Source organism: Etheostoma spectabile, unplaced genomic scaffold, assembly GCF_008692095.1.
Source record: "Etheostoma spectabile isolate EspeVRDwgs_2016 unplaced genomic scaffold, UIUC_Espe_1.0 scaffold00570065, whole genome shotgun sequence".
Taxonomy (NCBI): domain Eukaryota; kingdom Metazoa; phylum Chordata; class Actinopteri; order Perciformes; family Percidae; genus Etheostoma; species Etheostoma spectabile.
Window position 1 is genome coordinate 115,755 of NW_022605509.1, and position 27,219 is coordinate 142,973.

Sequence of the window (27,219 nt, forward strand, 5' to 3'; positions counted from 1 at the left end):
GAATAAAATATAAGAATGTAAGAACTAATATTTAAGTATATACAAGATGGGAAAAAACAAAACAAATGTGCAGCTTTGTAAATATAGTATGCTAAAAAAACAAAACCGAAAAAAAAACAAAAAAACAAAACAAAGCACTTGTTACAAAGTTGTATTTAACATAAATAATTCAATAGCATGGTGCTATACACCTAATAAAACTCTATAAAATACTTCCTTACTAAACTGCATAATATACAGTAGTTTAATTTATTGGCCTATTGAAACACATTACCCTTAGTGTGTGAATATATTTGTTAATTTGCAGTCTGATTTGTAAAAGAAAATTAACAAACATGTTAAAATGTGTAAATATATTTTTCTTTATTTTTTAATTCAGCAAGACATTTAAACCGTTGTGTAGCCTATGTGTAAACTTTTAAATAAAATAATTACTGGTCACATTCAGAATACAACAAAGTTAAAGGTATTTCTTTATTACATAAACTCATTCTTTCATTTAACGTTCTGGGCCCTGAGGCCATTTTTACAGTTTAATTTCCGTCTGGATATATTTTATAAAAAAGCTTGTAAAACATCAACCCTGTTGTCTACAGTCAAGATATGAACATCATTTTTTTTTTAGGACAAACTGGGTTATTGGAATAGTTGGGTTGCAGTGAGGTCACTTGCATGTTAAAAATGGTTGTAGGGCCTTAAAGATAAATAAATAAATAAATGAATCTTCCAGATATGTATTGATATCACAGACATATAAGTAAAACCTAAGCCATTTTTCATTCTAAAACACTTCTCATAAGTCTTGGGAGTCACACTGTGAAGAAATAATCATAACTTATACAGTTGACAAAATACATGCATTTTTTCCAAAAAAGTCAAGACGTTTTGCTCTCATGACATTTACTTATGTCAATAATAACATAATAATGTCATATTTATTGATATTACACCCACAGCAATGTTATACAAGCAAATATGTGTCTAAATAGTGCACCATTTTGCCTTCAATAGAGTATATAGGCATTTTTGTCCCCTCTGGCCTTCCATACAAGAGGGGTGCTCTTATCTCCCATATATGGGCATGTACTTCCTGAAACAATAGACGGGAGAGACAGGGCAGACGCGGAGGAGCGAGCCAACGACAAAAAATGAGCTAAAACGCGATGAATTATGGATATAAAGTGGACCAATCTTGGATATAACAGTATGGATTTAAAGCCCAAAGAGGCTGAAGTTCCAGGCTGGATAGAAAACCCCCTGTAGAGGCTAGAAAGACCCGGAAAAGACCGCCGTAAAGCCGAACACGTCAGGATTCAAACGAAACCGAAAGTGAGTAAATCGCTCGTAGGGTTCAAAAGGTATTAAACTTTGAATCAGAGGTACTTTTTTACTCGTGGGCGAGTGTCTCGGTCTTAGAGGGTTAAAAGGTTTCATTTAGACCAGTGTGTGCTAATTTCTTTAAAACCTTTTACCATAAAAAAAACTGTGTGTAGGCTACTAATTTCTAAAAAATATTTTAAGAACTCTGAGTCATGTGTGTGATTATTCCTCATCACACGCGACACACAAAGTGCTCATTCCCACCACCCATTTCTCCCCTGGGGCAGAGGCAGCAAAAGGTTCCCTACAAACAACACACTCATCATTAAAGAGAGAGATACTTGCGGTCATCTGTTTTTTCCCCCACTGCAATTTCTTTTGGTATTGTTGGATGCTGTGTTTTGGGATTTTATCTCCTCCACTACAGTCTCTTTCCTTGGCGAGTCGGTGAGGATGGTACTTAATGCCTGCTTTCTGGGCTTGGCCACAGCCTTTCGCGGACAAGCCTTTGGGAAAGGCCTGACGTGAGAAGGGACATCTGAAGTGCATCTGAACCCTGATGTGATGTCCTCCGGTGGTACTGCCTGCGGCAACTCTTTGGCAATGAAGCCAGGGAGATCATAGATGTTGGCATTTCTCCCAGGGTTTGCCTTCATCCATCGACCCAAGTGGGTGTTGACCCTACATTTGAAAGACCGAAAAACAGTGTGATCAAGGGGACACAGTTTGTGGGTGCAGTGTGGAGGAAATGTGAGCAGGACTATGCACTGTTCTTTGCAATACTGCGAGGTGGTAGCACTTTGGACTCAAGGGATGGTTTTGCATGGTTCGCAAAGTGACGAAGGTACTCTACAAACTCCTCCTTCTGCATCCACCTTAAGCCGTTTGCCACGCCAACTGAAGCAGGTGGTCCCTCATTGAGGAAGTGTGCATGAAACCTCTTAAGGGGAAAAACAAAAAAGGGTGGAATTGAATTTCCCAAGGCATTTATGGCTACAGCAACAGTCACCAGTGTACCCCTCTACCCTGATGTCAGTGTCCCTATCTGCTGCTGTCCTTTCTGGCTGATGATCCTCTCCGGTGCTTGGATTGTAGTTATTCCTGTTTCATCCTTATTCCAAACCTCACTTCCTGAGAAAGAATGGCACTCATACATGTCTGTAAATTTTGAAACAGTAAATAGATTAATTGCTTTTACATTTGTTTCACACAAATTAGTCATGAATATGACTATTTATTAATTATATACACTACCGTTCAAAAGTTTGGGGTCACATTGAAATGTCCTTATTTTTGAAGGAAAAGCACTGTATTTTTCAATGAAGATAACTTTAAACTAGTCTTAACTTTGAAGAAATACACTCTATCCATTGCTAATGTGGTAAATAACTATTCTAGCTGCAAATGTCTGGTTTTTGGTGCAATATCTACATAGGTGTATAGAGGCCCATTTCCAGCAACTATCACTCCAGTGTTCTAATGGTACAATTTGTTTGCTCATTGGCTCAGAAGACTAATTGATGATTAGAAAACCCTTGTGCAATCATGTTCACACATCTGAAAACAGTTTAGGTTGTTACAGAAGCTACAAAACTGACCTTCCTTTGAGCAGATTGAGTTTCTGGAGCATCACATTTGTGGGGTCAATTAAACGCTCAAAATGGCCAGAAAAAGAGAACTTTCATCTGAAACTTGACAGTCTATTCTTGTCCTTAGAAATTAAGGCTATTCCATGCGAGACATTGCTAAGAAATTGAAGATTTCCTACAACGGTGTGTACTACTCCCTTCAGAGGACAGCACAAACAGGCTCTAACCAGAGTAGAAAAAGAAGTGGGAGGCCGCGTTGCACAACTGAGCAAGAAGATAAGTACATTAGAGTCTCTAGTTTGAGAAACAGACGCCTCACAGGTCCCCAACTGGCATCTTCATTAAATAGTACTCGCAAAACACCAGTGTCAACATCTACAGTGAAGAGGCGGCTGCGGGATTCTGGGCTTCAGGGTAGAGTGGCAAAGAAAAAGCCATATCTGAGACTGGCCAAAAGTGTTGTGGACGGATGAATCCAAGTTTGAGGTTTTTGGATCACAAAGAAGAACGTTTGTGAGACGCAGAACAAATGAAAAGATGCTGGAAGAATGCCTGACGCCATCTGTTAAGCATGGTGGAGGTAATATGATGGTCTGGGGTTGCTTTGGTGCTGGTAAGGTGGGAGATTTGTACAGGGTAAAAGGGATTCTGAATAAGGAAGGCTATCACTCCATTTTGCAACGCCATGCCATACCCAGTGGACAGCGCTTGATTAGAGCCAATTTCATCCTACAACAGGACAATGACCCTAAACACACCTCCAAATTGTGCAAGAACTATTTAGAGCAGAAGCAGGCAGCTGGTATTCTATCGGTAATGGAGTGGCCAGCGCAGTCACCAGATCTGAACCCCATTGAGCTGTTGTGGGAGCAGCTTGACCGTATGGTACGCAAGAAGTGCCCATCCAACCAATCCAACTTGTGGGAGCTGCTTCTGGAAGCGTGGGGTGACATTTCTCCAGATTACCTCAACAAATTAACAGCTAGAATGCCAAAGGTCTGCAATGCTGGAATTGCTGCAAATGGAGGATTCTTTGACGAAAGCAAAGTTTGATGTAAAAAAAATCTTATTTCAAATACAAATCATTATTTCTAACCTTGTCAATGTCTTGACTCTATTTTCTATTCATTTCACAACGTGTGGTGGTGAATAAGTTTGACTTTTCAGGAAAACACAAAATTGTTTGGGTGACCCCAAACTTTTTAACGGTAGTGTACATATATCACTATTTATTAAAATCATTCAAACTAACCTTTTATAACTGGGAAATAATATGAACCTTTAAGGTCAGAGCATTAGGCCTGCCTCTCTTGGGCTCAGCCCGTAGCACATTCCTGATGAAGTAGTCTCAACTTCTCCTCATCCTCGGTTGAAAAAACCTTCCTGTGGCGAATAACCCATGGGTGGCAATGGTGGGTTGCCACCATGCATCTCCTGCATCCTTTTTTTTTGCTAACTAATTGTTGTAGGGTGACATTGCAGATGCCATATTCACCTGCTGCACCCCTAACTGAACTTCCTCTCTCCACCTCACTGGCTGCCAGACAAAGTACCTATATAGAAACCCCCCCTAGTTGTGCTTCTCCTGCGATTTCTCATTTTGTTGAACAAATATATACAATACATAGTTTTTCACACTGTACTTCAAACATTGGTTTTGAAACATGAATGCAAATAAAAATATAAATTGCTCATTTTGTAGTGGCCGGCCAATCAGAGAGCCGCATGATTGTCCCAGCCATGTGGCCTCTTAATTGTAAACGGAGGCCCATATCATTTTTCTCGGCACCCTTTCAAGCATCAATAATAATTTATTTTGTCCCACAACCAAACTTCTTCAAATCCTTCACACCTATCAGTATAGAAATCTGATCAGTATTCATTAGGGGTGATCTGAGTATCCGGCTGAAACGAGTATCCGGTACGGATAAAGCACTTTTGCCGAGTACAAGTATTATACGAGTAATATGAGTCAATATCCGTACTCGGATTGAATACAACTCCTCAACTGGCCGCGCAGCGTTCTGTGATAATCACAGCGCCCCCCCCCAGCCCGCCTACAAACACGCTCGGATCAATCACACACAGAACATGGAGAAATGCGCTCTCTCTCTCTCTCTCGCTCGCTCGCTCCCGCTCCGTCAGTCAATCAGGTCTGCGGATCTGTTCCGTTAACGTTTAGGGTTTCTTCAGCTTCAGGTTTGTTTTTAACTTCGGTTTGTAGTCCTTACATAGTAACCAGTAGATTTCTGGTGAACGTGGGGTTTGTAGTCCTTACATAGTAACCAGTAGATTTCTGGTGAATGTGGAGTTTGTAGTCCTTACATAGTAACCAGTAGATTTCTGGCGAACGTGGGGTTTGTAGTCCTTACATAGTAACCAGTAGATTTCTGGTGAACGTGGGGTTTGTAGTCCTTACATAGTAACCAGTAGATTTCTGGTGAACGTGGGTTTCAGACATGCTGCTTGGTTTAAATGCAACTCCCGTTGCGTCTCTGCCATCGGAGATTTTTTTTTTACTGTCAGCTGCCCCGCCCCCTCTCTCTCTGTGTCTCTCTCTTACTCACTCACTCACTCACACACACATACACACACACACACACACACACACACTCTCACACATATATCTTGTGTGGAAATAAAATAAATTAAAAAAAATAAATAACCAAAAACAAAAAAATAAAAAGTTTAAAAAAAGAAAGTTATATTGAGTATGAAAACTCTTGTTCATTACATTTTACTTCATAATTGCAACCGCATGTGTTGTATTCATTGTTGCAAAACGTTCTGTATATAGTTTGTTACCATGACAACACCATTAATCTGAAGCTTGATGCTGTCATGTAAATAGTTTTCAAATCAGCAATAAATATACCAATTTTTTATCAACTCATATCAATTGCATGCTTAAATAACATACCGGTTAAAGCCCCGCACATTTCAAGACAACCCGACCCACTTCCTGGTTAAATCTGACCACTTCCGGTTTAGGCCCCGCCCAGTCCTAGTACGTATACGGATACAGATACAGTGCCTTGCGAAAGTATTTGGCCCCCTTGAACTTTTCAACCTTTTGACACATTTCAGGCTTCAAACATAAAGATATACAATTTTAATCTTTTGTGAAGAATCACCAACAAGTGGGACACAATTGTGAAGTGGAACGAAATCTATTGGATATTTTAAACTTTTTTAGCAAATAAAAAACTGAAAAGTGGTGCGTGCAAAATTATTCGGCCCTGTTGGAGAAATCCTTCTATAAACTGACAACTGACTCCATGATGAATTAACACAGCGTTTATTCTTGTGGTCAACAGATGAAATGCGTTTCCGGGCAGTTCTACGTGCACGGACCAGATGGAAACTTGTCTAGTACAGAGGTTCCCAAAAAGGCACTTAAACAATAGTGTGCTCAGGGTTATATTGGTTCCCCTTGTGGGGCCTGATTGGTCAGCTATACTATTGCTGGGGTACAATCCCTGCTCTGCCTCTTCCTTCTTGCCTGTCTATTATTTTCAGTTATCATTTACTTCACAAGACAGCTATGTTCACTCCCTTCTAAGTTTGTACGTCCTGTTCTCTGAGTTATCAGACCGTCCTCGAACTTCAGTGTCCTTGGCCTCACCATCTCCTCTTCTGTGCTCACTGTAGCTTATCTGACTAAGATAGCCCTCCTGTTCTCTCCCTCCTAGCTGTACCCCAGCTGCAAAGCATAATGTATAATATGTCACACATACACACACTCTATTTAGTCTTTGGTTAATTCAGCATATACTTTAAGACAGCTTTTACGTGGCCGTTCCTGAGTGCCCTGTTCATCACCACCTCAGTCATTGTATTATTTTCCCACAAATTCCCCCTTTTCGCACCTACTAGGTGCGAACACTTTTTACACTAACTGCAGTGCCTCAATGTCCTCCCCGTCCTCAGGCATGGTGAGTAATGGCAGCATCCCAGCGGAATAGGGAGGCGGTGCTTTTTCTTTGGACAAGGCAGTGGTGATGAGCCGGGATATCATGGTCCGCAGGCAGGGCACACAGCAACACCCACAGGTAACTAGAATAGCGAGAAAACAGCAATAGATGTCAAACAAGCAGTGATAAGATTCTTCCATTTGCCAAAAAAGGTTGTCATCCACCCCTCCAATGGATTTGATACACCTGAGGCGTCATGCATCTCCTGGGAAAGGGCTCGAAGTTGGTTCAAAGCCCTGGTGACCTTCCCATCCGGGGCAGTGTTGTTAGGGATGACCGTACAGCACATCTCTCCGAACATGGAACAGACTCCTCCTTTTTCAGCCAACAGCATGTCCAGCGCCATCCTATTCTGGAGCGCCATGAGGGACGTTGGGGCCATCTGCTCGGCCAGGCCTTCGATGGCATCCCTAGTTGCATTGCTCAAGCGTAAAACATTATAATGCACAAAATTTATCCTATCTACATTTTTGCTGGGAGTGACGGGGAAGATGGCTGAAAGCAGTGGTATATTCTCAAATCCTGCGGCTATTTGATCTGCCAATTTGTATTCATTCGGGACACCCCTAGGAACTCCTATGCTGTCTATATAGGTTGGGGTTCCCGCCCATGGATCAAAAGCCGGGCCTTGCATACTACGGGCCCTGCGCCTTCTCTTTACGGTCAGTTGCACAGCCTTATGGTGGGTATAGTGGACTCTACTCCCTACCAAAGATATGGGCATAGCTAATCTAACCATAGCACAAACTCCTGACGTTTGATTTGGGAACTTTATCTGGGAGTACAACCTAAGACCACCACAATAGTAGAATAGTCCTATTCTAGCCACTGGGCCTAGGGCTGTTTTGTTTTGTACAGTTGTATTACACCAGTCTGGGGGTATATCACCTAGTTTGATTGTGGGCTTGCTTGATCCGGTGAGATTGAAACAGTGATATCTTGCACCCTCCCCCTTTATGGCGGTAAAATACCCTGGTTTTTCAAAGCCTGGGGGAAAGAGGGATGCTAGGGTAGTACAATTGCGGGAAGCTGTCTTAGAGTGTGTGAAGTTCAACATGCATGCATATCCTGCTGGGTCCTCATTAGGAAACAACGGGGCCGGGTTAGTGAACATGACTGGTCTAGCTGTGGCACAGGCCACGCACCCTTCCATGTGTTGTTCTTTGGCATTCTGTATTAGCCACCTGATCCATAAATTGTCCTGGCCTGCACCTGCTGATAACTCTAACACATCTTCCACCCTCATTTTAGAGAAGTCCTGCACTATTACGTCTTCCTCCTTCAGGGGGGGTTTTACTGTAGTCTCTGCCATGTCAGTGTCATTCTGTGTGTGCGTGAGGGGATCCAAATATTTATCTGCAGGGGGGTTCTGGTCACTTCCTGCTATCCATACACCTATGGCTAACATCCACACATCCTGACCGTTCCTGCTCCCAATTGCTCTATTTACTGACAGGGTTATGGGATTTTTCGTGGGGTCTGAACTATAGTCCCGCTGTATAGATAATATCTCCCATTCATCTTGTTGTACCCACCAATCTCTTTTGTCTGTCAACCTCGCCCATGGTTTCCACCCTCCTGTTGTCCAACCGCGTCATACCAGCTGTTACAGAGACTACCTTTCACCTGTCCGGAAGCGCTCCTTTCACAGTCCTCTACCTTTTGATAGTCGTCACAGATGTACACATCTGTGTTTTTGTAGAAACTATTATACCCCCCGCAGTCTATAGCCTGACACAAATCAAAGGTAAATGACGTGGTTGAGTCTCTCACATAGGGGAGAGTCAATCTGGCACCGCACCTTGGGGATGGGCCCTTAGTGTGTGCTTCACTACTGCCCAAACTGCTCTTCTTTTCTCTCGTCTAGTTTCATTTCCTTTGTTACTGAGAGGTGGTTGGACACTACCGGGTGATTGTTCTTTGTGGTCTCGGTCCCCATACGCATGTTCCAACCCCAGAATTAATGCTGCAACTCCCACTACTACTACTACTGCTAGGACAACTGTTGTCTTTTTCCCAAACCCCATTGCCTTCCAAGTTATGGATGTACTATGTGGGGGCTGTTCCCCGCCAAAACATCTCTTCCATCTATACATTTTGGATTGCTTTTCTAATTTCTGCCAATGGGCGGCTAGGAGGTGCGACTGGGGCACAATGTGTCAGGTGGTGCCAAGGTGCTCCTTTTTTACCTTTAACCTGGACCGAGTGTGAAGTAACCTCCCTTACTTCGTAAGGCCCGGACCACCTGGGGTCAGTCCACTTCCTCTTGTGAACTTTGACCCTGACCCAGTCGCCTACCTTGACAGGTAGTGTTTGCTTCCTCCTGCGGTTTCCTGTTCGCCAACTGGACCTGCGTAGAAAGGGCTGAAACCAGAGATGTTAGCTTTTTCATATAGTCTGTCATTTCTATTTGCTGAACATCTAACATTGGCATGTGCCTCCATCTAGTGGAGGTCCTGGCATTTTTCTCCCTGTCATTATTTCATGTGGGGTCAAATGTGTTTCTCGTCCTTCTGAGGACCTCATAGCCATGAGGGCCAATGGGAGCGCTTCTACCCATGTTAACTTGCTTCCTGCACATGCCTTGGCTATCTTAGCCTTCAATGTCTGGTTTGCTCTTTCCACCATTCCTGTGACTGTGGATGATAAACTGATCCGAAGGCATGAGTGATTCCCAGGGCCTGTTCTACTTCTCTTAGTAGTTTGTTGTTAAAATGTGTGCCATTATCTGACCTTATTTGCCTGGGGACCCCATACCTCGGGATGAGTTCAGTTTTGAGCCATTTCACCACTGTTTTTGCGTCCTCTTTTCTGGTGGGAATGGCTTCTACCCACCTAGAGAACCTGTCTACCATCACCAGAAGATACCTTTTTCCCCCTACCACATTTTCTGGCGCCCATATCAGTATGATCTATACTGATATCTTGAAAACAAGCTGTGGGGACTGGGTACGCTCCTTTTAGTGTGGTGTATGGTTTCTGAACATTATGCTCTCCACACACCCTGCATTCCTGACAAAAATGTGTCACCATGTCCCTCAATTTGGGGTGCCACCACAGCTCAGACAGATTCAGGAGAGTCTGTTTTCTTCCTTCATGTGTTGGTCTGTGTGCCTCAGGTAGCAACATTCTGCACATCTCGGCTGATGCTGCTATCTTTCCTTGATGAGACCTCCATATCCCATCTTTGTCTTTTGTGGCGCCGCTCCGCTGCCACTGATTCCATTCATAGGCTCCTGCCTTTTTCTGCATTTCTAGAATATCTTTAGGCTCCAGTGCCATTGGTTGTGATTCTATCTCTTTCGATAGTACCATCTGTTTTGGGGAGTATCCTCCCCACTCTTTTGGCTGCAGAATCTGCTGCCTCGTTTCCTGCACTTACTCTTCCTTGCCCTGCGTCATGTCCTTTGCATTTCATTATGGACACCTTTAGTGGAGCGGCAATAGCCTCCACTAGCTCCATTATCTCCTTCTGATGTTTTATGGGCATTCCTGCAGAGGTGACGTATCCTCGCCTTTTCCACATGATCGCGTCCAAGTGTGCTGTTCCATGAGCATAAGCAGAGTCTGTAAAAATGTTCACTGTTCTTCTTTGGCTAGCAGAAGGGCTGCGATCAGAGCTTTTATTTCTGCTTTCTGTGCTGACGCTGGTTGGTTTATTATTCCTGCTTCCATGTCTGATGTGTTCCATCTGGGTGTTGTTGGACTACTGCATATGATGCTTTGTTAGTCCCATCCTTTGTTTTGTAGCAACATCCGTCTGTGTAGAGCCACATGTCAGCCGACATGTCTGTACGTTTTCCAGATCTGACCTTATTCTGCTTTCTTGGGCTGCTTCTTCCTCGCAAACATGTGGCACTCCCTGTCTACTCATACTGTTGGCCATGTTTATTCCTTCTGATGAGTAGGTGATGTGCGGTTGGGTACAGGCAGTCTGCAGTTTTGTTCTCCTTGTGGCACTGTATGCAAATTCCTTGCTGGCCAAAAAAGCTGTGACACCATGTGTGGTGTGGATTGTTATTGGATGGCACATTACAATATGTGCTGTTTTGTCAATGGATTTTGCCAGCGCCGCTACATAGCGGGCACAGGTTGTCTGTCCTTTTTCCACTGTATCCAGCCTTGATGAGTGGTACATCAGTACATGTCTGTCTCCCCCTTTTTTCTGAAATAAATGGCATTGAGAAAGCCATTGTTTTCAGAAACATCCATATGAAATGGGAGTGAGTAGTCTGGGGAGGTGAGTGTCTCTGCCCTTGCTAGGGCACTTTTGAGGTCAGAGAAGGCGGCCTCGGCCTCTGTTGTCCATAGGAGGGGGGCGGTGAGACAGCGATGACCAGCAGCAGCCACCAGTTCCCTGAGCGATGTAGTTCTGTTGGTATAGTCAGGGATATGTGAGCGTCTGTATCCTGTGAGGCCCAGAAAAGACAGCATGTCTGCAACTGTGAGGGGAGCGGGTGATGCAGAATAGCCTGTCTATGGCTGGGAGACACCCCAAGGCCTGCTGATGAATTTTGTCTGCCCAGAAAGAGGAATTGTCTCCTAGCAACTTGTACTTTGTCCCTTTTGACCTTGTAGCCTTTTGAGGCTAGGAATGTCAGCAGTGCTATTGTCTGTTCCACACAGGTGAGGGGATCTGTAGCAGCCAGCAGAAGGTCGTCCACATACTGTATGAGGACCACAGTTGTGGGGAGTTGCAGCTGCAGAAGATGAGATTTGAGGATCCTGTTGAACAGTCCAGGTGAGTCTCTATATCCCTGTGGCAACCTGGAATACGTGTATTGTTGACCATTGAAAGTGAATGCAAAGTACTCCTGTGAGTCTTGGTGTAGGGGCACAGAGAAGAAAGCATTGGCCAGGTCAACCACTGTGAAGTGGGTGAAGGAGGGTTAAGTGATGTCAAAGAGACATGTGGGTCTGGACAGGATGCACAGCTGGGACAGTAATGTCATTAATGGGTCTGAAGTCCTGCACCATGCGCCATCCTCCAGGCCTGGACCTAGTCATTCCTCCTCCTCTCTGAAAACCTCGCCCTCTTCCTCTTGTGGGCCAATTTTGCTGGCTCGTGTTCGCTGGCCATGGTGGTTGTGGGGGTGGTGGCCAGGAAGCTTGTGCTCTCTGTAAGAGTTGAGTGACTGCTTCCAACACTGGGGCTTCTGACTGTTGGGGTTCTGTGAGACTGTCATTTGTTTAGCTTTGCTGGGCTTGGGCTTGTTTATTCTTCCAGTTGTTTCTTTAACATTGAGTTTGTAGTCTTTTTAATTCATCTTCTTGTTGCTCTGCTCCTTTTTGGTGTTTTGACAGGAAATGACGCACATTCTCGCCCCATGTTGCATCGGTCATTGTTTGCAGGCCTACTACTCCTCCTAACTGTGTCTGAACTGCTGTGGGTAATCCCCCTAGTACCCCATGGCGGAACAGCGCCACTGTGGCGGCGGACTGGTCCCACGGTTCCCTCATAGCACGCTGCCAAATCTTTTTTGCTCTATCTGCATAGGCATCAAAATTTTCATCACTTAGTCTTTTTAAATCATGCCATGCTGCATGATCCCCAACTGTGGGATACATGCGGTGCAGCTCAGCCCAAATGCCAGGGGTTACTGCTGATGCAGGCACTGATGCGGGAACAGTGGGTCCAGCTCCCCCTCTGGTGAGGGCAGCACTAGCTTCATCTGCTCCCATTACTCTACCCAATACTGCTCTGAGATCTCCCAAACACAGCTGCACTCCTGCTGTAAGACTATTGAAAGCTGTGAGGAAATGCTCAGCCCCTCCTGTCAGGGAGGGGAGTTTTGCACACAGAGCATCTAAGTCACCAAAACTGTAAGGGGTGTACATCAACAGTCCTCCTCCTCCTCCTACTGGGCGGAGTGGGCATTGTAGCCCCGCCTCTGGTGTGTGGCGCGTCTGCTCTTCCTCACTGAGCTCATTCACTGTTCGACGCAGCTGCTCTTGCTGCTCTTTTATCTCTCTGAACTCTTTGTTAAGTCTTTCCCTTATTCTAGTTGATCTTCGCAGCATAACTTCGTCAGGGTCCTCGTTGGTAAATTTACCTTTAAATGTGCCTGCTACAAAAACGTCTTGAGGACTTTGTGATCTAGATCTGGGCCTGCGTTTATGTCGTTTTTTAGTCCTTTCCCTAGAGCTAGAGCTTCTGTCTGTTTGCTCACTTTCCCTGCTGCTGTCTGACTGTTCGCTATCTTCCTTACTTCCTGAGTCTTGTGGGGTACTATGGTGAGGTGGACTGGGTCCTTTTACTGACATGTGAAAATGCTCTGGATTTTGTTGGCAAAAAGACGCTGAATATGGGGTACTAGCTTTGCTTGGGCCAGCTGGGACTGTAGCCGCTGGTTGTGGTGGAGCCGCTGCTGCTCCCCCTGGCGCTGACTGTACCATTAAATTTAGATAACATTCTAAATCCTGTACGCGGCCCTCTAATGCCGGTATCAATGGGTCCTGTGGTACGTCTATTTGTAATGCATTTGGCTGTAAATGGGCAGTTACCACTGGGGCTTGGACTGTGGGTTTTGATGCCGTTGGACCTGTATACGGCAGCGGTGGAGCGGAAATTCTTAGGTTTCTTATATCTGGATAAAAAGGGTTTGTTGGCGGGGGCGCCTCAGCGGGCAGCGGGGTTTTCTCTGCGCTAGCGGTTTTATTCTGTTCAGCTTCTGTCTCAGTTTTTGGTGAACTTTTGTCATCTTGTTTTGTCAATCCCAATTGTTTCTGTATTGCATTTGTCATTTTCAACCCCACCCCATATTTCTCTTTCTGCGCTTCATACTCCTTCTGCTTTGGTTTAGTCAATTTAAACCATTTTCTTTCTTTTCCTCCTCTGCCTGCCTTTCCGCATACTCCAACTTACTTTTTTCATACTTCACTATTTCATTCACTTTCTCCGGGGACGGCGCCCCTTCTCCCTCAATCCATCCTCCTCTCTCCCATTCTTTCACAATCTCTTTTGCTACTTTCTCCTCTCCTTTATGCCATACTTTTTCACTGCCCCTACTAACACTTTACCATAAGGGGTCGTCATTTTACAACAAATAAGCAGTGAGAAAAAATCCAACAAGCCAAACCACAACAAAAATCACACATGCAACAACAAACAACTTTTTCATTAAGACTCCATCTAGAGCCTTTTTATGTACATCTCTATAATCTTTACAACTTAAAAAGTGACCTCTCACTCCTTTGCACAAATACACTCGCGGTGGACTCGTAATATTACAATGACAATCTGTTAACTGCAATTCTTTTTCAGGATGTTCGCACAGAACCAAGGGTGGCAATTCACAATCACTCATCTGAACTATCTGTCCTTAGCAGTCTCCTACCTCGTCAACCATCTGGACGTATTTTCCTCTGACTATTTGTCCCTTTTCCTCTCCTACCGCCACCCGTATTATTCAACAATTCTCTCACAACTCTCTAGTTGTTTTTCTCTGTTTAATCACATCACATGCCCCAACATTTCATCTGTTTATATCCCTTTAATTACAGCACATTCAATCAATACTTTTCGCTTAAAACAACACTTACGACAGTTGAAATGTGATCACATCAATTTAGTTTTCAGCCAATAACAGAATTTTGATTTTAAACAGGCTTCTGCTTACCTTTTTTGTGAGAGCTCTCAGTGATCACACCAACGAATCGCAGTATCGCCGCTCAGTCCCCTTCACGGGCTGCGGGATGTCAGTCCGGTGGCTGAGCTGAACCGGACCGTGGACACAATGCCAAGGTCCAGTTGGATTCTCCTGTCCAATTACGTTGTCACGTCCGGGGTCACCAAATTTGTTGGAGAAATCCTTCTATAAACTGACAACTGACTCCATGATGAATTAACACAGCGTTTATTCTTGTGGTCAACAGATGAAATGCGTTTCCGGGCAGTTCTACGTGCACGGACCAGATGGAAACTTGTCTAGTACAGAGGTTCCCAAAAAGGCACTTAAACAATAGTGTGCTCAGGGTTATATTGGTTCCCCTTGTGGGCCTGATTGGTCAGCTATACTATTGCTGGGGTACAATCCCTGCTCTGCCTCTTCCTTCTTGCCTGTCTATTATTTTCAGTTATCATTTACTTCACAAGACAGCTATGTTCACTCCCTTCTAAGTTTGTACGTCCTGTTCTCTGAGTTATCAGACCGTCCTCGAACTTCAGTGTCCTTGGCCTCACCATCTCCTCTTCTGTGCTCACTGTAGCTTATCTGACTAAGATAGCCCTCCTGTTCTCTCCCTCCTAGCTGTACCCCAGCTGCAAAGCATAATGTATAATATGTCACACATACACACACTCTTATTTAGTCTTTGGTTAATTCAGCATATACTTTAAGCCAGCTTTTACGTGGCCGTTCCTGAGTGCCCTGTTCATCACCACCTCAGTCATTGTATTATTTTCCCACAGCCCCCTTGCGTTAATACTTTGTAGAGCCACCTTTTGCTGCGATTACAGCTGCAAGTCGCTTGGGGTATGTCTCTATCAGTTTTGCACATTGAGAGACTGAAATTCTTGCCCATTCTTCCTTGCAAAACAGCTGGAGCTCAGTGAGGTTGGATGGACAGCGTTTGTGAACAGCAGTTTTCAGTTCTTTCCACAGATTCTCGGTTGGATTCAGGTCTGGACTTTGACTTGGCCATTCTAACACCTGGATACGTTTATTTGTGAACCATTCCTTTGTAGATTTTGCTGTATGTTTGGGATCATTGTCTTGTTGGAAGATAAATCTCCGTCCCAATTTCAGGTCTTTTGCTGACTCCAACAGGTTTTCATCCAGAATGGTCCTGTATTAGGCTACATCCATCTTCCCCTCAATTTTAACCATCTTCCCTGTCCCTGCTGAAGAAAAGCAGGCCCAAACCATGATGCTGCCACCACCATGTTTGACAGTGGGGATGGTGTGTTGAGGGTGATAAGCTGTGTTGCTTTTACGCCAAACATATCGTTTTGCATTGTGGCCAAAAAGTTCGATTTTGGTTTCATCTGACCAGAGCACCTTCTTCCACATGTTTGGTCTGTCTCCCAGGTGGCTTGTGGCAAACTTTAGACGCGACTTTTTATGGATATCTTTGAGAAATGGCTTTCTTCTTGCCACTCTTCCATGAAGGCCAGATTTGTGCAGTGTACGACTGATTGTTGTCCTATGGACAGACTCTCCCACCTCAGCTGTAGTTCTCTGCAGTCCATCCAGAGTGATCATGGGCCTCTTGGCTGCATCTCTGATCAGTCTTCTCCTTGTCTGAGCTGAAAGTTTACAGGGATGGCCAGGTCCTGGTAGATTTTCAGTGGTCTGATACTTCTTCCATTTCAAAATGATCGCTTGCACAGTGCTCCTTGGGATGTTTAAAGCTTGGGAAATCTTTTTGTATCCAAATCCGGCTTTAAACTTCTCCACAACAGTATTACGGACCTGCCTTGTGTGTTCCTTGGTCTTCATGATGCTCTCTGCGCTTTCAACAGAACCCTGAGACTATCACAGAGCAGGTGCATTTCTACAGAGACTTGATCACACACAGGTGGATTCTATTTATCACCATCAGTCATTTAGGACAACATTGGATCATTCAGAGATCCTCGCTGAACTTCTGGAGTGAATTTGCTGCACTGAAAGTAAAGGGGCCGAATAATTTTGCACGCACCACTTTTCAGTTTTTTATTTGATAAAAAAGTTTAAAATATCCAATAGATTTCGTTCCACTTCACAATTGTGTCCCACTTGTTGGTTATTCTTCACAAAAAATATAAATTTTATATCTTTATGTCTGAAGCCTGAAAACTGTCAAAAGGTTGATAAGTTCAAGGAGCCCGAATACTTTCGCAAGGCACTGTAATTCATGTGGTAAACAGATACATATACAGATACAAATAATGCTGTACTCGCTCATCCCTAGTATTCATACCACATATGAGTCTCTTAATATCACAGTTGTGGTTACCTTCTAAAGTCTACAGTCACACACTTTTCAGTCATCAGTCTGCATTGTTTTGCACAAACAACTGACTGTTGTTTGTGCATATGCACCAAACGAGAGTTTGGAGTATTCAGCCTTCTTGGAGACCCTGAATGGAGTCCTGTAAGGGGCTCCAGTAGGGGACTCCATAGTTCTGCTGGGGGACTTCAATCCACACGTGGGCAATGATGGAGGTACTTGGAGAGGCGTGATTGGGAGGAACGGCCTCCCTGATCTAAACCAGAGTGGTTGTCTGTTGTTGGACTTCTGTGCTAGTCATGGATTGTCCATCACAAACACCATGTTCGAACATAGGGATGCTCATAAGTGTACATGGTACCAGAGCACCCTAGGCCAAAGGTCAATGATCGATTTTATAATCGTTTCATCTGATCTGAGGCCGTATGTTTTGGACGCTCGGGTGAAGAGAGGGGCAGAGCTGTCAACTGATCACCATCTGGTGGTGAGTTGGGTCAGGGGGTGGGGGAAGACTCTGGACAGACCTGGTAAGCCCAAACGGGTAGTGCGGGTAAATTGGGAACGTCTGGAGGAGGAACCTGTCCGACGGACTTTCAACTCACACCTCCGGCGGAGCTTTTCGGGCATCACTGTGGAGGCTGGGGGCATTGAACCTGAGTGGACAATGTTCAAAGTTTCCATTGCTAAAGCTGCGGCGGCAAGCTGTGGTCTTAGGGTCTTAGGTGCCTCAAGGGGCGGTAACCCACAAACACCCTGGTGGACACCGGTGGTCAGGGAAGCCGTCAGACTGAAGAAGGAGTCTTTCCGGGATATGTTGTCTTGGAGGACTCCGGAGGCAGTTGCAGGGTACCAACGGGGAACAAAACGTACAAGAGGAGGATGAAGAGATAAACATGGATAACAAATCTATTTCACTAACACAGAACAACAACCCTAATGAGGGCCTGAATGTGGAAGCAACAGAGATGGAGGCAATGCTGCAGGAGGGAGTGTAGCAACAGTTGGGCTGGGCAATCTGGAGAAAATCAAATATCACAATATTTTTTACCAAATACCTTGATAATAGTACTTCAACTGTATTGTAGTGTTGACTATTTGTGCTTTCACATTTATTTACACAATGAGATTTTTGATAAATAATCATCAGTAATGTGGATAATGACTACATGGGCAAAAACAGTCTGGTAAGTTCAGAAAATGACATCACTTTACTATAATGCAGCCTTTAAAACCAAGAAAAGACAACACTTATGCCATAGTACCATATTATGATATACAAAATAGAAGACGACATCTAGTCTCATATCACAATATCGATATATTGCACAGCTCTAAGCAACAGGTACAGTAAGCGTGGCTACTTTAGAAGATCAGATCAACCTTGTTCTCACTATGGAGTGGCTGGCTCTGATTATTTACCGTATTCATTTTTTTATGCATTGGGGTTGTGCATTGTCATGTTTATGTTTCGGTGCAGTTGTTCATAGCCTGGGAGTCACATTCACCATCACTGGGGCTACCAAAAGTGTATTCCTTTCGTGCGTCAAAAGGTCTATCTGCGAGTTGTATTCATTAACATTCTACACATGCAGACCCCTGTCCAGCGATCGTGTTGGTTGGATCTTTGTCAAGGGTGGTCACTGCCCTCAGGGTGAGCAGACTGCAGCCTCATCCTGGTTGGAAATCACCAGAGAGAACACACAAACACACCATTTCCTTTAACATCCATCTTCACACTGCTAAATTACATGCAGGCACACATTAACACATGCACTAAAAGCTTACTCAGTGCAACTCATGTGAAATGCAAGGCTATTATTTTTAGTCTTTTTCCAAATGCATGAGGTGTCAGACACACACACAAAGATGGCCACAGCAAGCTGGCAGAAACAAAGCTGCATGCTGTGACTGTCACATACTGAAGAAAGTGAAGAAAGGCATGGTAAAGAGAATCAGTTATTTTAACAGTATTTATAGTATCTCTGCTAATACGGATTTCTTAGTTGGCAGGATCATCTGATATTGTAACAGTATTAAATCTAATGAAAAGATAACTTAATTGCATTTGTTGAAACTCAATTTACATATACTCATGCAACAATATAATTGCTTAATACAATCAATAACGGGAGTATTTATATAATGTGATAATTAAACCTTCCCAGATTGAAAGTTTTTCAACTCTAAACGTGTGTCCTTTAGTTACATTTAGACCATGCACTTTGAACATTACAATTTGAAATGAATATTCATTTTTTCAAACAGATAAGCCAAATCAGTAGCACAATTCTCTGAATATCTGTAAACAGCATGAAACTAAAATTAAGAGTAGTACACAATTATGCTAGCTTTGTGAGGCTGTGCATGATACAGCTTTGAGCATAATATTTTGTCATAAAATGTCATTAAATGTTGGCAGAATGGGGCAAACAGGAGAAACACCCCTTAAATTATGTTCACCCTTGCCCTCTTTTATTGACAAGAAAGAGTTGACTAGGGCGCTTTTGTAGTGGGACAAAAAGTTGGCAGCGTTTTTTTTCCCGTTTTTATTCCGCTTCTTCCTCTCCTTCAGGAAAAAAACGACTGTGTTAGACTAGTATATGGGAGTATACACACTCAAATTAGCAGTGCATTGTGGGTATTTACTATGTAGTGAATGAATTCCAACACCACTACAAAATAGTTCACTATTTCCGTGACAGTAAACAGTTTTAAATGCACCTAGAGAAATGTGAAGCATTGTAGTCCAACTGAATGAACTTACGCTGAGCTACATTACATGCCAATTTTTAGAAAGTAGGTTACCCGTAGTTAACATTTTGTTTGAGTGTGTTAGCATTGCTCATGACTACTAAACACAAAGTAAAGTTGAGGCTGATGGGAATGTAATTAGCTTTGAAGGCATGTGGTCATAAACCAATGTATTGGACAAACTAATATGTTGACTTGAATGAGGCTCTAGAAGAAATGTTAAAGGGTTTGCAAAGTTATTAAATTCCTCCTGAGGGGAATATGAATGTGTGAATAAAACCTTACAGCAATCCATCTGCTGTTGAGACATTTGTCTCAAAACCTTTAATGTCAACTTCATGGTGGTGCAAGGGGAAAGGTCAGGGGATGCCAGACGTTACTTGGATTAATCATAAGTGTCTCTACAAAAACTGAGTTAATCTGAATCAGGGGACAGCTTTAGAGACAAGCCATCAAAGAGCTGGCCAACACCGTCGAGAGGAGGAGCCATTGGCTATGGCTGTAGAGGAGCAGTACCACCTGGGCTGCTAAGACAAACAGCTAACCTCGGGACACACACACCCAGGCTTGATCTGTCTGTAGTGGGCCTGCCTCAGCAGAGGGTGTATTGTGATAATTGGCTGAAGCACCCTGTGATGCAGTGGTACACAACTGTTGATGTGTCCCCCCGGTTAAGCATTATAGCAGCCATCCTTCAAGAACCCTGGAATTTGAAGTGGTGCAAAAAATAAGGATTGCAACATCTAGTCCTTTCAAAGAACAACAATCCATGTAGTAAATGCTGAGATATTTCACTGGATAACTGAGTGTCTGTAGCATTAGATTAAAAATCGGAATTACCAAAGATATTGGAATGTCTCTTCTGGGCACTATTTCATACTGCCAACTTAATAGGATATTTGCGATTTGTTCAGCAGTAGATTATAGATAAATACATAGATATTAGGGATGAGGGAGTACAGCATTATCTGTTTACCACATGAATTATCTGTATCCGGATCCGTACTCGGACTGGGCGGGGCCTAACCCGGAAGTGGTCAGATTTAACCCGGAAGTTGGTCGGTTTGTCTTGAAATGTGCGGGGCTTTAACCGGTATGTTATTTTAAGCATGCAATTGATATGAGTTGATCAGAAATTGTTATATTTATTGCTGATTTGAAAACTATTTACATTACAGAATCGAGCTTCAGCTCAATGGTGTTGTCATGGTAACAAACAAACTATATACAGAACGTTTTGCAACAATGAATACAACACATGCAGTTGCAATTATGAAGTAAACATTTTTTTATGATCAGTGTGATTATTTTTTTTCCGGGTTAAATCTGACCACTTCCGGGTTAGGCCCCGCCCAGTCCGAGTACAGATACAGATACAGATAATTCATGTGGTATACAGATAATGCTGTACTCGCTCATCCCTAATAAGTACTATAATTTCTTTAAGAATATGGATAAGAAACCCAGGAACATGCTTTGTTATTTTAACGAGAGACGCATGAGTTTAGGAATTTCGTGGAACAGAAGTTAGCCAGAGATCAGGGATTGGATCTCTTTAAATGCAAACTGTGCATTACATGATAGTACATGTACCATTCAACTATGCATGTGTTTAAATGTCTTGTTGGTTTTAGAGTGCATCTTTTTGTGTGTGTGTCTGTGTGTGTGTGTACAGTCATAACATGTCATGCTAAAACACTCAGTCTCCAACTGTGCCCAAGAGAGTTTGATCCTAAAATGCTCTGAAAAGCTTTTCTCACCAAGCTTTACCCTTTTAGGGTGAGGACAAGAAAAATGTTGTGCGCTGGTGTGTGTGTGTGTGCGCATGCATGCATGCGAGCAACTCAGCTATGATACAAAGCAGAGGAGAGGCCACAGTATGAGAACAAATTACACCAAAATGTTTTTAAAAAGTACCTGTAATGTTGTTATTGGTCTTGACAAATTTTGTGTGATCTGCCAACTAGCTGCCAATTGAATAGAATAGGATTGCTATATATCCTGCACTTTATTAATTTAAAGCTTCAGTGCATAGCATTTTTATATTAACAGACATTCGTTTGTGAGGATTAGAACAAGAGGACTCAAATGCAAGACTCAGTTTGCAAACAAATGTATTAATGGAGGGAGAGGGGAAGTGGGTAAGCAGACGCCAAGGAGTGGGATGCAGAGAAAGGAAGGCTTGGGGAGGCTCGAGAGGGAAGGTTCTCGTGGAGAGCGTCAGGAAACCAAGAGCAAGGGGTAGACACTGGAGCAAGCAGCGGAGACTGAGACAGGCTGATGCAAGGTCCGTGGGAGGGGGACCGAGAGGAGAAGCCAGCTGACCAGAGTGGAGGCGAAGACTGCAGAGGGAAAAACAAAAAAGGTAAGTGAAACATAAAACTCAGAGGCAAGGACCACTCTAGGAATCAGGTTAGCTGTGAGAGTTTCACCAGGGTGACAGGAGCAACGATCAAGCGAAGATGGGTTGAAGAGCCGGGGTAGATATAGGCTGAATCCCATTTCTCCATCTTACCCCTACCCCTTGGCCCTTGAAACCAAGGGGTAAGGGGTAGGGGTGAAAACATACCCCTATGAAATGGGACACCACTTGGTGACATCCAGTGATGTGCGGTGATGTCAGTAAGAGGGTAGGCACTGAGTTATGAAAGCCAGATTACCTAATTTATTGTTTAGGCTAATAATCAAAACGTTGCGCACAAGCGCGGCACACACGCGCGGTCGATAGCAAGACATTTCCAATTAATCTATCAATCAAAATCAATCTAATGTAATTATATAACACTTTACAGCAACCAGCAGGCTACGGTGCTTAACAGAATGAGTATAATGACGTCATCCAATAGAAAGAGTGAACATAGCGAACAGTAAAATCAGAAAAGGTCTCAAAGAAACAAAAGAATGAAACTGTCCCACCACAGCTACGGATTAAAAGCCTGATTCAACAGATATGTTTTGAGTTTGGACCTAAAAAGAGCGACATCTGTAACAGTGCGAATATCGGGGGGTAACTTGTTCCAGAGTCTCGGGGGAGCAACCGCAAAAGCCTGACCCCCCCCCACCTTTTATACCTGGACCTTAGGACTTCTAAAACCAGCTGATTTGAAGACTGCAATGACAGTGTGTTCCCGCAAAGTTAAGATTTCAGGCAAATACTCTGGGTGACATATTTTCTCTCTCTCTCTCTCATTCACTCACACACACACATACACACACACACACACACACACACACACACGTTAATGTCCAGCATCAGAATGCAAGTTATGAAACCATCTTTGTTCTAATTATTGCAGAGCGGCCAGTTATGTTTGTCAGTCCCAGTCAGCAACAATGAAAACACACACTGCTCAACTGAATATGAAGGCAGATGGCTAGCAGCATTAGTTCAATCACACTAAACCCAAAATAGTTTCTGACTCACCAATAATAATAATAATAATAATACATTTTATTTAACAGCGCCTTTCTAGCACTCAAGGACGCTTTACAGAGAATAAGAGACAGATACAGGGAACATAAAAGTGTAAGTAGTAATAACAAAACAAATAAAACAAAAAACAAAACAAACAAAACAAACAAACAAAAACAGAACAAAACAGGAACAGTGTATTTACAGATAAGCGAGCTGGAACAGATGGGTTTTTAGTCTAGTTTTGAACAGAGGGAGAGAGTTGATGTTGCGGAGGTCGGGTGGGAGTGAGTTCCAGAGCTGGGGAGCAGAGCGGCTGAAGGCTCTGCTCCCCACGGTGATGAGTCGAGCATGGGGGACAGTGAGGTGGATAGAGGAGGAAGATCTGAGGGAGCGGGAGGGGACGGCGATGTGTAGGAGTTCTGATAGATATGGAGGGGCAAGGTTATGGATGGCTTTGAAAGTATGGAGAAGGATTTTAAATTGTATTCTGAATTGAACCGGGAGCCAATGGAGCTGCTGAAGAACCGGGGTTATATGATGAAATGAGGGGGTTCTGGTGATGACACGAGCTGCTGAGTTCTGAAGAAGTTGAAGTTTATGGAGGGATTTTTGAGGAAGGCCAAAAAGGAGAGAGTTACAGTAGTCAAGGCGGGAGGTGACGAGGCTGTGGATAAGGATGGAGGCAGTGTGAGGGGTAAGGGACGGTCGGAGGCGGTTTATGTTGCGTAGGTGGAAGTATGCAGACCGGCAGATATTATTTATGTGTGACTGAAAGGAGAGGGAGGAATCGAGGATGACGCCCAGACTCTTGACCTGAGGGGAAGGGGAGACCAAGGAGTTGTCGATTGGTAGAGAGAAACTATTGATTTTGGATAGGGTGGACTTGGTGGCTACGAGGAGTTCGGTTTTATCACTGTTTAGTTTAAGGAAGTTTGAGGTGAACCAGTCTTTTATTTCAAGTAAGCAGTTAGTAAGGGACAAGGGGGGGAGCGAGGAGGTGGGTTTGCTGGATAAGTAGAGCTGGGTGTCATCTGCGTAACAATGAAAATGAATGTTGAATTTGCGGAAGATATTGCCAAGGGGAAGTAGGTAGGTGATGAAAAGGAGGGGGCCAAGAACTGAACCTTGAGGGACGCCAGTAGTAACAGGGGAAGGGTGGGATGTGAAAGATTTGAGTTGAATAACTGAGTGCGGTCGGAGAGATATGAGCGGAACCAGTCAAGAGGGGTGTGAGAGATGCCGAGGGAAGAAAGTCTATTGAGGAGAATGGAGTGAGAAATGGTATCAAAGGCCGCACTGAGATCGAGGAGGATGAGGATGGAGATGAGTCCGGAATCAGCAGCTGTGAGGAGATCATTGGTGATTTTTATAAGGGCAGTTTCAGTACTATGGGAGGGGCGAAAACCAGACTGGAAAGGTTCATAAAGACAGTTAAGGGTAAGAAAAGCATGGAGTTGAACAGACACTATTTTTTCAAGAATTTTAGAAATAAAGGGAAGATTTGAGATAGGACGAAGATTATTATAGTTGGTTGGGTCTGAGCCAGGTTTTTTCAGAATCGGTGAGACGGATGCTGTTTTGAAAAGTGAGGGGACAATACCAGAGGAGAGAGAAGAATGAATAATGGTAGTTATGAAGGAGATGAGGGAAGTGAGACAGGTTTTGATCAGAGCTGTGGGGAGGGGGTCAAGAGAACAGGTTGAGGACTTGGATTTACGAATGAGATCAGAAATTTCGGAGGGGGTGGGCAGTAGAAAGCAACAAAATGACTGGCTATTGGGGAGGAGCAAAGGTGGAGGGGAAGGCAAGGGGGTCAAATGTAATTGCTGGTGAATGGAGTTGATTTTTTCATTAAAAAAGACAACCAGTGAATTACAAGTTTCAACTGAGTACATGTGAGAAGGCAGGGAATCAGGAGGATTAAAGGTCTTATGGATTATTGAAAAGAGAGACCTGGAGTTTCCTTCGTTGGAGCAGATGAGGTCAGAATAGAAGATTGATTTAGTTACGGCTATTGAGTTTGAGTAATGAAGAAGATGAGATTTAAACATTTCTTTGTGAATGGAGAGACCAGTTTTTTTATAGAGGCGTTCAAGTTGGCGACCCTTGGCTTTCATGAGGCGGAGCTCAGGTGAAAACCAAGGGGCAGAGCGGGAAAAGGACACAAATCGGGTTTTGAGAGGGGCAAGGAAGTTGAGAATATTGCAAAGTCCAGAATTATAATGGGTGACAAGGTGGTCTGGAGAGGAAAAATCAGGAATAGGCAAATTGTCAATGTGGGAGGATAGGATGTCTGTATTTATGTTTTTGATATTACGAAAAGAGATCTGGCGGACTGGCTTGATTACAGAGAGAGACAAAGAGATATTGAAGGACAAAAGAAAATGATCCGAAATGTGAACATCATCAGCAGAACAGCTGGAGGGGATTAAGCCAGAGCAGCAGATTAAATCCAGTGAATGTCCTTTTATGTGTGTGGGGAAGTCAACATACTGATGGAATCCAGAACTGTCAAGACAGGAGGTAAAGTCTTTGGTGAGTGGGAGATTTATATTGTCAATGTGAATATTAAAATCACCAAGGAGAATGACATTAGGAGAGAGAGTAGAGAGGTGGGTAAGTAGTATGGAGAATTCGTTTAAAAAGTTGCTGTGTGGTTTGGGGGGGCGGTAGACTGTGGCAATAACTGTGGGAGTAGGACCAGGCAATTTAAAAACAAAGCATTCCATAGAGCGGAAAACTGGAGTGGAAACTGGCAACATCTTCCACTTCTCGCGATAGAGCAGCGCGAGACCTCCCCCGCGGCCAGAGCCACGAGGATGAGAATGATAAACAAACCCAGGTGGAGTGGAGGCGTTGAGCTGAGAGAAGTCGCTGGGTTGTTGCCAGGTCTCCGTGAGACAGAGGAAGTCCAGCTTACGGTCAGTGAGAAGATCCTGGATGAGCTGACCCTTGTTTGTGAGAGAGCGGACATTCAGGAGACCAAAGTTGACAGCAGAGGTGTTGAAACCGGGGGCGGGGCTTGCTACCCTAGCCAGGTTAGCAAGCGAACCGCGGTCAGCGGCCCGGGAAGAGCATCGGCGGGAACGGCGAGAAGTGGACCAGAATGATGTTATTGGATTGGAGTCGTCAAGGTGGAAATTCCGGCGAGATCCGCGGTGGATGTATCTCCGGCGGGGAAGGAGCGCGATCTCAGGGTGTAGCTGAAGATCTAGCGGGGGAGGCACAGACAGAAGCCCGCAGAGCAGGACGAGATCAGCCGCTGAATACTGGGTCAGGCCTGCCCCTGGTTGATGTAGAATTGAAAGGACAGTCCAGAGAAGGATAAACCAAGGGTAACACTTGGAAGCCCACATAATGAACGGCAGCGGGGAGCGGAGAGCAGCGGCTGCAAAACGCGCCAGCGTCCACTTCCGATCAGGTGTAGATTTGTACATAAAATCCATCCGACGCTTTCTCGTGAAGACGTCGATCACAGCGTTGTAAAACTCGTCTTTACGGCGCTTTAGTTTGCATAGTCTCTGACTCGGCAAGGGCTGAAAGACGTGCTGGCCCGGTCCGGTTCCGACTGGACGTTTCAGGGTGGAAAATGTGCGAAGCTGTAGTTGCTAGTATTATATGAGCTGACGGTTTTTCCTGCTTGGTTAAAGCTGCGGGCAGGTTGTTCAGATCCAGGACCCCGTAGAGGTCCCGCCGCTCACTGTTAGCACAGCCACATAGCCACATCTTTTCTTCCAAACCAGTCAGTTTGAAACGATCCGACGGGTTTTTGTCCCTTTTGCTGCAGTAGTCCATTTAAGGCTGGCGTAGACCTCCATCTTGCTATTAGTTCTTTTTTGAATTAAAATCGCGTTTAGAGAAATTCCTCACCGCTGTGATATCGGCGGACTCCGCTGCTGTCATTTTGACTTTGAATTTTGCGGGGATTGCGCTTACAACGTAGCTGGTGTAATGACGTCAGCTACGCAAAGGGACAGTAATATCTGGATTCTAATTGGTTCATGTTTGATATCTAACGGAGACGATTACTGGCATAACACATTTACGTACAAAGGCACGGCAGAGTTGTGCCTTTTGACATTGGCTAATCGCTTGAATGGGCAGTAAAGGCATCATCAGCTTATTCTGCCTTTTTTTCTATTTGATTATGCGTAACTGCTACATTTGTCATCGTACCGTCTAAATAATTGGAACAACACACATATAAATCACAAGAATAAACAGTAAAAATACAAAT

General features: G+C 44.0%; 1 protein-coding gene across 1 annotated transcript; it reads right to left on the reverse strand.

Moving 5' to 3' along the window:
• Positions 1 to 1,667: 1,667 nt before the first annotated feature.
• On the reverse strand, positions 1,668 to 26,428 carry LOC116685593 (uncharacterized). The gene is given in 5 exon segments (XM_032510586.1): positions 1,668 to 2,001; positions 21,719 to 21,909; positions 23,202 to 24,163; positions 24,166 to 24,808; positions 25,385 to 26,428. Coding segments are annotated over 5 exon segments (3,174 nt in total).
• Positions 26,429 to 27,219: the final 791 nt, after the last annotated feature.